A 13,115-nucleotide genomic window follows, 5' to 3' on the forward strand; every position below is an offset into this window, starting at 1 on the left:
ATTGCAACATATTTGAGAAATTAGATTCCCTCTGGCATCGGCCTTGACTGTCCTTCACCTACGCACAGTGAAATTGAGTAAATTACATGCATGATTCAATCAGTGTGTCCTGTCCATGAGGATTGCACATTTTCAGGCATATGAATGTATAGGACTTTAGCTGGATAACTTTGATTGCTGATAATAAATTCACAAATGTCGATAAGGGATGCATAACCAGTGGTTTAATCTTAAATGATATAACTGATCATTTGTCTGTTTTGTGTTGGCTTTAAAAAACAGGTTAATTGAAAATAATGAAAAAAAAAATGTAGTTTAAAACGACTGGAGTAAAATGTATGATAAAGATATAGATCAATCATATTAATCATTTATTTCCATTTATTCCAAATTATACAATAAACATTGTCCACTTGGGCTAAAATGGAAAAAAAAAGGAAATACACAGAAAGGCCGTGGATGACAAAGATATTAAAAAATGTTTACTCAAAGAAGAATTTCTTATATAAGGAATTTCTAAAACATCGAACAAATGAAGCGGAATGTAAATAAATATAAGAATAAAACTGGAAAATAATAAGACAAATGTGAAAACAATCTGGAAAGTCCTAAACAAAATTATAAAGCAGGGAAACACAGGTAGAAATTATCCATGCTACTTCTTTCAAACAATGATATTGTCGTCAGGGAAAACAAACTGATAGCCGACAAATTTAATGAATACTTTGTAAATGTTGGGAAATCACTAGCTTACTGCATTCAACCTCCAAATACCAATGATGGTGTGAACATCAATATCATAAAAACTAATGCACATTCAATTTTTATGAGAGAAACTGATAAAGCAGAAATAATAGATATTGTCATAAATTCGCAAATAAGATCTAATTGGAATGGATATGGTATCTCTGATTTAAAAAAAAAAACCTATTGATTGTATTATTAGTCCTCCAGTTTGTATATGTAATTGGTCCTTGACGGTGGGAATTTGTCTCAAATGAAAATAGCTAAAGTCATCCTAATTTTTAAATTGTGTGACAAGCATGTGTTTTCCAATTACATGCCCATATCACTCTTATCACAGTTAAAGGCTAAATTATTTTTTTTATCCAAAATAATTTTATCCTAAATTATTATTTTTTTAAACTCAGTGAACAACAATATGGATTTAGAAAAAGCCAAGCTACTTCATTTGCACTGATCAAGTTTGTTGAACAGATTCCAAATGCCACAGAAAGAAATGAATACACAGTCTGAATGTTTTTGGATCCACAAAAAGCAATTGACACCATTGATCATAAATTATTGTTGTTTAAGTTGCAAAGGTATGGTATCAGAGAATTGACCCATGACTGCCTAACAAGTTATTTAGAAATATGGCAAAAGAATCTTTATATCAATAATGCAAATTCAAAGATTCTTAATGTAATTTGGGGTGCCACAGAGATCAGTACTTGGACCTTTACTTTATAATTTGTATATTAATAATTAATGTTTAGTCACCACTTCATTGAAGTGTGTTTTATTTGCCGACGTCACAACATTATTTTGGAGTAGGAAGCACTTGAAACAACTCATGGATACAGTGGAGAATGAATTACTAATGGTAAAATAAATACATACATAAATAAATAAATAAATAAGACCAAAATTGAGGAAGAATTTGACACTGTGAATGCACTGGAGCAAGAGTAATAATTGGCATACAAACCACATCAAAATGAAAATGTCAACGATTGCATTATTTTTTTTTTATCAGGCACAATATTTCATAAGCCAAAATTCCTTAAATACTATAGTATTCACTTGTAGTCCCATATATAGGTTTGGAGAAACACATATAAAACGAATACAAATGCTATTTTCTAATTGCAAAAGAAAGCTTTACGAATCATTAGTTTAAAAAAACGTTTAACTAATTCACTCTGCATTCAGTTAATTACATAAAAATTTAAAAAGATAGTTTGATTACGTACAAGGCAAAAAAAATGGACAGCTACAACAAAGTATCCAGATGTTGTTTAAAGTCAGAGATAAAGAATATAATCTCAGAGGATCCCTACTGTTTGAAAACCCCTAAATCCGTCAAATGTCAAAAACAACTGTGTTAGGCTTTGCCATTGTGGAGCGCCTTGAGGCGAGTTGTTGTGACTGGGCACTTTATAATATTGAATTAATGTCAATGATCTGTATTGTTTTGTGTTTTGTAGGGCAAGAGGTGTAGGCATAGAAATGAAAAGCTTTGCTTCTGACTACACCATTTCGGTCATATATCTATGTATTACTAATTCATCTTACCAATGAAAACTGAATACATTTTCATTTAATTTAATATTACTGAAAATGCTTTGAAAATATGCTGTTGATGTTATGTAGCAATGATAGATGTAAGAAACTGAGCACTCTGGTTCGACTTTACCACCACCAAATGAAAAACCTCCACATTTACAGAGCAAAGTAACGATAAAGAATGTATTTGTTTCCCAAAAAACAACATTTGCAGGAGAAAGAGCGAAGCAATGAGATAGATATAGAGAGCAGGAGGAAAAGGAGGAAATAACCAATGGCCAGATGAAGAGAGCAGAGGTCATACTTCGGCCACGTCTAGGGCATGCTGGAGAATGAGCAGAGGGTAAAAGTGAAAAATTGGTATTTTGAGAATACGGATAAGGTCAGCCTGTCTGAGATGGAAAATAATAGATTAGGTTGCAAATAATATTGGAGGAATGACTGGAAAGAAGGATAAAAAGTGTCAGAAATTACATAAAAAAATACATTGTTATATTCAAACCAAAGTTACAACACAGAATAATAAAAAAAAAAAAGGGACAAGAAAAAGGGTACAGAAAATGTAGTGTACAGGAAAATGGTCAGGCGAGACGGCCACAGAGGGACAATTCATATTTAGACAGATCTGCACTCAGTTCAGCTTCAGCCCACATACTCGGTGCATCCATTAGTTCAACTAATTCCCATTGCCATCTGCCATGCAATTCCAGATGCACCTCTGGAGTGGCAGAAAAAGTTCAGGACTTTAGGGGAGAGGGATGTTGATTTGTAGAATATGAGATTAACTTAGTTAATTGAAGTACCTAATGGTTTTATAACTAACAGAGGAAGCCCTCCAGGAATCACATAACCGACATATCTTATGCTAAATGATGTATTTCCGCAAAATGACAGACACAAGAATTCCATATTTGCTGACACTAGTTTGTCAATGGAAGACATGTATAATGTTCTTACCTTCATAGAATGCTTTAAATCCGTGAGCACTTACTGCAAAGTCACTGGTAAGCCTCAGTGAAAAAATTGAGCCAGAACTGGTAACAGGTGGAGGGATGCTAAATCCTGTTAACCTATGGGTAGAAAAAAGAGACTCTGTTAAAAGAATGATCAACTCATGCATGCAATCAAAGATATAATCTGCGAGGCTCAGAGAAATATTGGTGGTTTAGTATATTAAACAAGCACACAAAATCAGTGTTCCCTTGAAAATCCTTGCACATCCACAGAGTAAAAACAAAGTGGTGCAGTTCCAATAATTTATTTTACAAAGAGACAGTGTTTTTTCTTAAAATAAAAAAGTGCAGTGCTTAGCATACATGAGTACACCCCAACATTTTTGTACTTTAACTTTAACTTCAACTTTAATTTCAGAATCAAGATTTTTTTTTTATGGGATACTATACTACAAAATACTCTCATAAATGTGGGCCATTGATTGCAAACAAGATTTATTCATAAGTACACACAAAAAAGTAGTTTTCTTAACAATTATTAGAACATTATGCACAAATAAGTAGACCCCGAAAAAAAGACTGACAACTTGTTAATCCCAGGCCTAGCTATCCATAAAAGTCAAGGTAATAGAAAATACGAGATTTGGTCTTTTTTCTTTTTTTTGGGGGGGATGCATACATTTTTTGCATTAGTTAATTTGATTAAACTGAAGATTATGCATTATATTATCAACCTTACTTTCATGCTGTTAGCTAAGCACACATTCTACAGAAAAAATTTTGTCAATATTTTGGAAATTGATCAGATGTTCACAGAGATATTTAATAAAAAAGGGGGTGTACTCATATGCTGAGCGCTGTATGTGTGTATGTATATATAATATATTATTATTATATATTATATATAAGCTTGGGGAGTAACGGAATGTTTGAGCTGAGAGTTCAGCGGCATGCTACGCGCCGTAGCTTCTTGCTAGCTTGCCCGCTTACACCTTTCAAACAAATCTTCTTCCCACCAATTCACTATTTAAACATCATACACAACATATGCACGGCTAAACTTGTGACTGGGATAAAAGTTTATTTTGCAGTTGATGTCACACATCGTCATCCTCATTGGATGACTATCTATCTATCTATCTATCTATCTATCTATCTATCTATCTATCTATCTATCTATCTATCTATCTATCTATCTATCAAACTGTGAGGTGTGCTTGCTTTCAGTGACAGTTTGAAAACAGCATATGGCCTTCAATCAATCAATCAATCAATCAATCAATCAATAGCCTACATGATTTTTAATTACACAAGGATTTTTGCTATTTGTAGGCTGCTCGGATCCCTATCACCCGCAAATAGCAGGGGCACATTGTATAGAATATATATTGTGGTGATATTTATTTTTATTTTGTCTTCATGAGCATACTCAATATTGGAGTAATCCAATAGTAATCCATTTACATTACTTTAATATTATGTTACTTGGATTACGTTACTAACTACATTTTTTAGCAGGCAACTTGTAACTGTAATGGATTACATTTTAAAAGTAACCCTTCCAACCCTGTATATATATATATATATATATATATATATATATATATATATATATATATATATATATATATTGGAGCCTATCCCATCTAGCTTTGGGTAGTAGGCGGGGTACATCCTGAACTGGTTGCCATATATATATATATATATATATATATATATATATATATATATATATATATATAATTTCATGGTGCCAACAAATCTTAAAAAAAGTTGGGACAGGTAGCAATAAGAGGCTGGAAAAGTCAATTGCATTTACACAATTACACCAAAAAAAAACTGCTGGAAGACCAGTTACCACTAATGAGGTCCATTGGCAAACAGGAATGCTTACTGTAAGGGAAATCACAGAAAGGGCTCAGCAATACTTCCAGAAAAAAAAGTGGGAGAACACAATCCACCGTGCCAGCTGCCGTTGCCAGATAAAACTCTACAGTACAAAGAAGAAGCCATTTCTAAAGATCAGATTCAAGAACAACATATGCTCCCATCCAGGCAACATCACTTTCAGAGAAGATTACATTTCTCAACATGATAATGCCAGACCACATGCAGCACCAATTACATCATGGCTGTGTAGGAAAAGGATCCGGGTATTGAAATGGCAAGCATGCAGTCCACTTCTTTCACTTATAGAGCACATTAGGCACATCGTAAAGGGGAAGGTGCAACAAAGAAAGCCCAAGACAGTTGAACAGTTAGAGAGACGTGTGTTAGACAAGAATGGGACAGCATTCCTATTTCTAAACATGAAAAACTTGTGTCCTCGATCCCCTGATGTTTGCAGACTGTTGTAAGAAGAGGGGATGCCTCACAGTGGTGAAAATGGCCTTGTCCCAACTTTTTTGAGATTTGTTGACACCATGGAATTTAAAATCAACATAGTTTTCCCTTAAAATGATACATTTTCTCAGTTTAAACTTTTTACCTGTTTGCTATATTCTGTTCTGAATAAAATATAAAAATGTGGCAAATCCACATAATTGCATTCAGTTTTTATTCATAATTTGTATAGTGTCCCAACTTTTTGGGAATTGGGTTTGTATGTATATATATATATATATATATATATATCGGTTGGCAACCTGTTCAGAGTGTACTGCCCGAAGCCAGCTGTGATAGGCTCCAGCGCCCCCTGCCTTGTGAGGACAAGCGGTTAATAAATGTTGACATTAAGAATATTTTTTCATGTCAAAATATTGGGATCATACTTGTTTCATTTTAAATTATTCAAGTAATTAACTGATTAGAAAAAGAGGAGGGTGAACATTAAATGTCAAAAGAATTAACACATAACTATATATATATATATATATATATATATATATATATATATATATATATATATATATATATATATATATATATATATATATATAGTACACACATTAGCCATCACTTTCAAATAGTCAATACCTTGCCCCACAAGTCAGTGTCTGTTAAGTGCCTAATTAAACACAGCATCATTTAATATGCATGCCATTTTTCCACCTGCGATATCATGGTCATTAGACAATTCAAACACATGCTAGAATCCTTCCTATTGGTGGATGGTGAGTGAAAACAGGCCGGTGTAACAGACTGCTTCATTACTGCATTTCAAATTAGGTGTAGGTCCAAACAAATCCATTTAGTTTCACGACATCGTAAACAAGATGTGTTGCTGGCCATTCTTCAGCACCACTTGCTGATGTTCTATCGACCCTCCACTCCTCTAAGTCAGCTTGTGTAGCATGAACAGAACTTGTGCATGAAACAAAATGTCTCCTTCACATTATTGCTATCTTGCTTTGTCATGTTCTCTTGCTAATTTGGGGGGCTTGTATTACCAAACCTCTGCTCAAAAGTCAACCAGATAAATTGTAGCTGCAATGTGTGTGTGTGAAATGTAGAGTATTTATAGCTTCAATAGAGTTTCTAATTACAGCACCGTTCACAGGGTTGATCCAAGTAGTAAATAATTACACTTTGTCCAAACTACTGTACAGCATGCAGCCAAAAACACAAAGCAGGCATTTCCCATACTAAACTGTAAGGATGAAATGTGCTGTCATACATTCAAAGTTGAATGCTATTGTGACGAAACTCAAAATTGTGTGCATCACAAAAAGGTAAAAAGCATTTGCAAGACAAAACCAAGTCAACAACCAGTCAATCTTTGTCCCTGTTTATTCATCAAAAATCTACTCGTTTTTGTGAATATGGACTCTGTACTCTAATCCAATGGGAGCACAGATGCATAAGGCGGCAGCGGTCCGTGAGCCACCAGACGAGGACCAGGAGCCATATGGCAACGGGGTGCATGCCGCCAGAGAAGGAGCAGAAGAAAGCGGTGCGTCGTGTGCCGCCGGTGGCGAATTCGATGCTGGATGCGATGGCGGCCGCAAGGCTTGCGCCGCTGGATATGGAGCAGAGGACGGCCGCAGGGATTGCGCCGCCAGATGAGGAGCAGAGGGTGGGCGCGAGATTTGCATCGCCTGACCAGGAACAGAAGACGATCGCATGGCATGCTCTGTCGGACGTGGAACAGAAGAAGGCAGTGAGTCATATGCCACCAGAACAGGGGTCAGGGTCTGTCACAATTGATGCGATGAGACTCGGTGCTGCAGCGGCTCAGGCGATGAGACTCTGTGCTGCAGGGGCTCCGGCGATGAAACTTGATGCTGCAGCGGCGCCGGGACAGGGAATTGAGGCTACTGTGGAGCCAGGACGGGGACTTGGGACTGCAGCAGACGAAAATCCCTGACTTGGGACTGAAGCAGACGAGGTTCCATGACTTGGGACTGCAGCAGACGAGGTTCCGTGACTTGGGACTGCAGCAGACGAGGTTCTGTGACTTGGGACTGCAGCGGTCGAGAATCTGTGACTTTGGACTGCAGCAGACGAGAATCCGTGACTTGGGGCTGCAGCGGCACAGGCAAAGCGGCCCGGGGCTGCAGCAGACGAGAGTCTGAGGCTTGGTGCTGCAGCGGCACAGGCAAAGCGGTTTGGGGCTGTTCTAGTATTTCGCCTCCTTTGAGCTCAGGCTTGTACTTGGCTTGGGTGTCCTTGGCTGGACGCTGCTTGGCTTGACTGCGCTTGGCCTCCTCACCTGTGCCGCTGCAGCCCCTGGCCTCCTCACCTGTGCCGCTGCAGCTCCTGGCCTCTTCGCCTGCGCCGCTGCAGCCCCGGGCCTTTTCGCCTGTGACGTTGTAGCCCCGGGCCTCTTCACCTGAGCCACTGCAGCCCCATGTTTCTGGTCCGACGGCGCACGTCCTGCGGCCGCCACCCATTCCTGTTCCGGTAGCGCATGTCCGGCTCAGAAGGACTTTGACAAGACCCTAGGCCCACTTCCTGGCCCCACTGCAATGTTTGACTTTTGTTTGGGACTAGGGCTGCAAAATGTATCAAAAAAATACCGTCATCGCGATGATGGCACATGCAATTATTTATTTATTTTTAATGGTACTGAATGCTTCGTTGCACACATTTGCGTTTATCCAAGTTCGACCAATCAGATCCGACCCTAAATACGCATTATCACTCACTTTCCTAGATACTGCTCTCTTGTTGGCTGGAGCGGACCACAGGCATCCTGTTAGCAACTCCACAGCCGTGGATGGAGGAAAAATAAATAGCAGACGCGGGAGAGAAAGAAATGAACGAGGATGAAAGCAATTAACTATTTTGTGCCTAAAAAAAAATAGGACGTTTGCAATATGGGGCTACTTCGGCTTCAGGAGAGATGACTTGTCACAGACGCAAGTACTGTGCAAGTGATGTCAAAGAACAGTGGCTACGTCAAGAGGAAGCACAACCAATCTACACAGCCGTCGTCAGAGTCCCAATACTACTAACGTGAAGGCAAGTTGTAAAATAGCAAATCGATAACCATTAATGACAGTTTTGCGAGCGTCACACCTTACGAGAAAACTTCCAGCTTGCCAGAAAGTACCTCAGTTTGTATACCTGCAAGCACCTCAACCTCCGAGAGACTTTTTAACTTGCCTCAGGCAAATGTAGTTACATGCCAGCATACTTCCATACATACTTAAAACTGGGCAAACATGCTGGTCTTCTTGGCAAAAAACCTTGAATAATTTTACTAAGCAGTGTTGTTTTTTATGATTACTGTAACGTTGAATTCATAGTTGTCACTTACCCATGGTTATGCTTGAATTAAATAACTAGGAGTATAGTAATGCTTTTTTTTTTGTGGTCCTCACATGTTTATGATAATACTTGTTAAGTGTTTGCACTTCATAAATATAGCCTCAATTACAATGTTTAGTTCAGATTACTGTACATAGTCTGCTCATATTCCACATTTAAAGCTTATTTATTTAATTAGACAATTATATTATATATATATATTATATATTATATTATAATTTCTTTAGAGACATGTTAAATATTGCAATAATATCACATGTTTTTCCAATATCGTGCAGCCCTATTTGGGACGTCTAGGACCCGTCTCTTGAGGGGGTACTGTTATGATTTGTGTATCATGCTTAGGTTTGTTGTTTTGGCTTTGTGTCCTGTCTTGCTTGTTTTGTTTGCACCAATGCTCGTCAATCTGTTCCACTTGTGTCTAGTCCAGGTGTCTCTCGTTGTCAGTTGGCTTGTATTTAGGCCCCGTCCACACGAAAGCCAGTTTCAATGTATCCTCACAAGTTTCTTACCGTTTAGGCTGTTCGTCCACACGATGGCGCGGTTTCGGGGCTTGAAACCGATCACTTTTGAAACCGGGCTCCAAAATGGAAAGATTTCAAAACGCACCCCGGTGTACGCAGCCGTCTGAACACCATATGCAGAATACTTCTCCAGTGCTGACAGATTGCAGATCGATGACGACGCATTGTTGCAGATTGATGACATATGCGCCAATTCTCGCGTGACTGCGCGCAAACCATCAGTCTGTCAACAGCAATGGCAGATAGCTGTGTCATAGTCGTTTTGCGCAGCCTCCTTAGCTTGCTTATACTTTTGCAGCAAAATATTTCTTATTATAACAAGCGGTGTACTTGAATCACCCGCCATTGTCACTTCTGTGTTCGTCTTTTTCATGTCGTTTTGATACATGCAAAGCCATGTTTGTTCTGTAGATTGCAATAAAGTTAGAAAAAAAAGTGTTTGTCTTCTTTGCTGATTCTTCTTCTACACTTTTCGTTAACTCCCTGTGGCTGCGCTACAACACCACTCCAGACTTGGCATATACATTACAGCCGTCCTCAGTGTCTTCTTTTGGACACACACAAGTCTTGAAATGTTTCTGTGTGTACGAGATTTGTTTGAGGAACAAAGCCGGCGTTGCTTCCGTCTGGACGGGGCCTTAGTTTCCTGGTTTCGTTCAGTCTTTGTTGGATCATTGTTGCTGTCACCACTCTTGTGTTTTGTTGTTACTTTGAGTTTTGGTGTTTTCAGAACTTTTTTTTTTGTATTTAAAGTTTTACCCAGTACCCCTGTTAGTGTTTTTGCTGTGTTTAGCCTTGCCATGGTTCTTCTGAATTTGGCTCCTCCACCCCACGCGAACCGTGACATTTTTTTCTTTTACTTTTACAAGACACGATTGGTGTTCAGGAACAGCGGCAAATTCACATTTGTCATACAGCATGTATGTGGTAAGTTATCCTAACAATTGTTCAAGTGACACTTTTTTCCCCATTTATTAATTAGGGTGCATTTAGAAATTCAGTCTGATGCCCTTACTTTACTATGACTGGGTGTGCGTGTGTCCCAAGAGGCAGAGTGGGCTCCCTTTGAATTTACAAATGTGTTGTTGTCAAATCCGTTGTGCCACGTCTACAAGTCTACAAGTGCCACGTAAGCTCACAACCCTTGATAGCTTCAGGGACCCAGAGTGTAACGCTGTAAATAATTGAATGGCACATTCTACCAACCAATTGTTTCTCAACAGTCAGAGTGGAAAGTACGTTTATAATGAACTACAAGCAGACATCCATGGGTGTATGAAACAGATCGCTGCTGTGAAGTGGGCACTTGACCGCATTCCACCCCAATAGTACATGTCCATGTGTGAACCCCCCCCCCCATTCAGTCACCACCCAACCCCCCATATTATATTTAGATATATAATAAAGATGGCGATAATAACGATGTGTTAAATTGATTGATTTATACAATGATAAAGAGGGTTCGGTGTACGGTGTTGTCATATTTATGAATAAAATGTGATGACTTCCACCACACACGTCTGTGGAGCTCAGAATCTGTCTGTCTGCACTTCAATCACATTCACCAAAATCACATTACACCCCCTGCACCAAGTCAAGTGTTCTGCCTCATTCCTTTCTTCTTCTTCTTCTTCTATGAACTGCTCCCACTTATTCATGTGGGGTCGCTGCAGCCGACAGTTGGTGCTGTCAATGTCCATATAGGGTTGGAGCTTTCATTTTACGCCGGATGCCCTTCCTGCCGCAACCCTCCTCCTTTATCCAGGCTTGGGACTGGCAAGGTGTACACACCCAGGAGGAGTATCAACATGGTGCCCGGGCAGGAAGCAAACACCTCGCCACCCAGGTCCCTGCCTCATTCCCAAACAAGTTAAACGATATGCAGTGGTACCTATAATTTGTTCCTGTGAAGTGTTCAAAGTCCGATTTGTTCAACCTCCGAAACAATTTTTCCCATAGGAAATAGTGTAAATGTCAGTATTTACCATCTCTGGTTAGTAGCACTTTCTGTTTTTCTTTGCTGCCAAAGGCACTGTTGTCTTTCTGTGGGCAAATTAAAATAGTACGCGCGGATGTCGGAGCACCTCCGTGAGTGTCCACGCTCTGACTCGAAATGAGCAGCGCAACAACATGACCGCACCGACCCCGACTGTTTAGTACCTTCAGCGCATGCCGGTTACTTTTTTTCTCACGATGTCCTCCCACGTGCATGAAACCCTCCGTCTTTTTGCACAGTATCGTATAATGCTGTCATTGTCGACGCTCGCTCTTTTGATTGTATGAAGATTAAGGCAGCAAAGGCAAAGATAAGGAGAAACCACACAAAAAGGGCAATTTTCTGTCCAGACAGACATTGTACGTTCAAATGCAGAGGGTACAACAGGGTGACGATGCACAAAATGAGGGGGAAAAAAAGGTCCAGGCTTTCCATCAGTACTGCTTATCCGCGTGTGTCGCTTCCTCTTCTTGCCCCGTGTGCAACAGCCAATCACAGTGATCAAATGCCCCGCCGCCGATTCAACGTGTCGAATTTGCTGAAAACTCAAAAACTCCTCCTTCCTGCCTCAGTCAAAACAGAGGCAGCCAGTAGACTGGAGAGTGACTCCCGTGAGCTGCCTATGAGCAGAGTGTGTGGCGGTAGCGAGTGTTGCTTTTAAGTCACAGTTCTTTTTGTACCTCGTTGCACGTTTTGCAACCTTGAATGAACCCTGATGAAAAAAACAACACTCGCGGGTGTTAGTTATTAGTAACATTTAAATTATTTATTTCCATATATTAACCATTGTTATACATTATTAACAATTTAATTCTTTATATTAACCATGTCGAAATGTTTTGTAGATGTGGGGTAATGTTGAACTCAGTATAATTTGACCTTAACCTAAGCTGGTAAATTGTTTGGTCTAAAAAATTCCTTCTCAGCGTTCTGTGCGAAAACACATTTGGTCCTTGAGAACAGAATCTGTCTTGAACACACACCCCTGACCCTGACTCTGTTTTCGCCATCGCTCACGGAAAAGTACCCAGAGAGTATGTTTTGTCTACAAATGAAAGAGAGGCGGTCTGTTTAACTATAAGAAGCCATTTTACACGCGGAAGAGACACATTCGGCACTCTGAAATTCCACCTGTTATGTGATGTTTGGAGCCTGTCACGATGTCCAGAGATCTCTGGTTTTTAATAAATCATCTTGCAAAGGTGTTTTTTCTTACATTAAATCTGTCTTCAAATTTTTGGAACACGCAAAGAGGACAAAATAAATGTATTCCTCTTCACGGGCAGTGGCGTTTACCTCGCAGGCAGACTCAGTTTAGTGAAATACGGGCTTTAACATTAGCAGTTACTAACGGCACGTTTCAGATAACGGCAAACGAGCGCTAATATAGTCTCTACCTGCAGTGTTGATAGGAGAGGACACTTGCATTGCCGGCGCTGCTGCTGGGTTGAGTCCTCCGGAGCGCTCACAAACACGACAGACAGTCATCGCATGCTATATGCAAATCCTTTTGCATAAAGGTAGTGTTTCCTCTCTTAGATAAAATATCCAATTTGCAAATACTGTTGTTGGCTTTTGTTATAAAATGTCACTAAACTTTCTATCGTGGCGCCATGTTTGTTGCTTGACACGCAGGGAAAT

General features: G+C 39.4%; 1 protein-coding gene across 2 annotated transcripts in view; it reads right to left on the reverse strand.

Annotated features, from left to right (window-relative positions):
- LOC144057714 (CUB and sushi domain-containing protein 3-like) overlaps positions 1 to 13,115 on the reverse strand; it is a 566,138-nt gene that overhangs the window by 469,130 nt on the left and 83,893 nt on the right. For both annotated transcript variants that reach the window (XM_077575584.1, XM_077575583.1), the window contains exon 3: positions 3,247 to 3,359. In XM_077575584.1, the coding sequence (XP_077431710.1) occupies positions 3,247 to 3,359 (113 nt within the window). The remainder of the gene's footprint in view (positions 1 to 3,246; positions 3,360 to 13,115) is intronic.

This window comes from Vanacampus margaritifer, chromosome 9 (genome assembly GCF_051991255.1).
Source record: "Vanacampus margaritifer isolate UIUO_Vmar chromosome 9, RoL_Vmar_1.0, whole genome shotgun sequence".
Classification (NCBI taxonomy): domain Eukaryota; kingdom Metazoa; phylum Chordata; class Actinopteri; order Syngnathiformes; family Syngnathidae; genus Vanacampus; species Vanacampus margaritifer.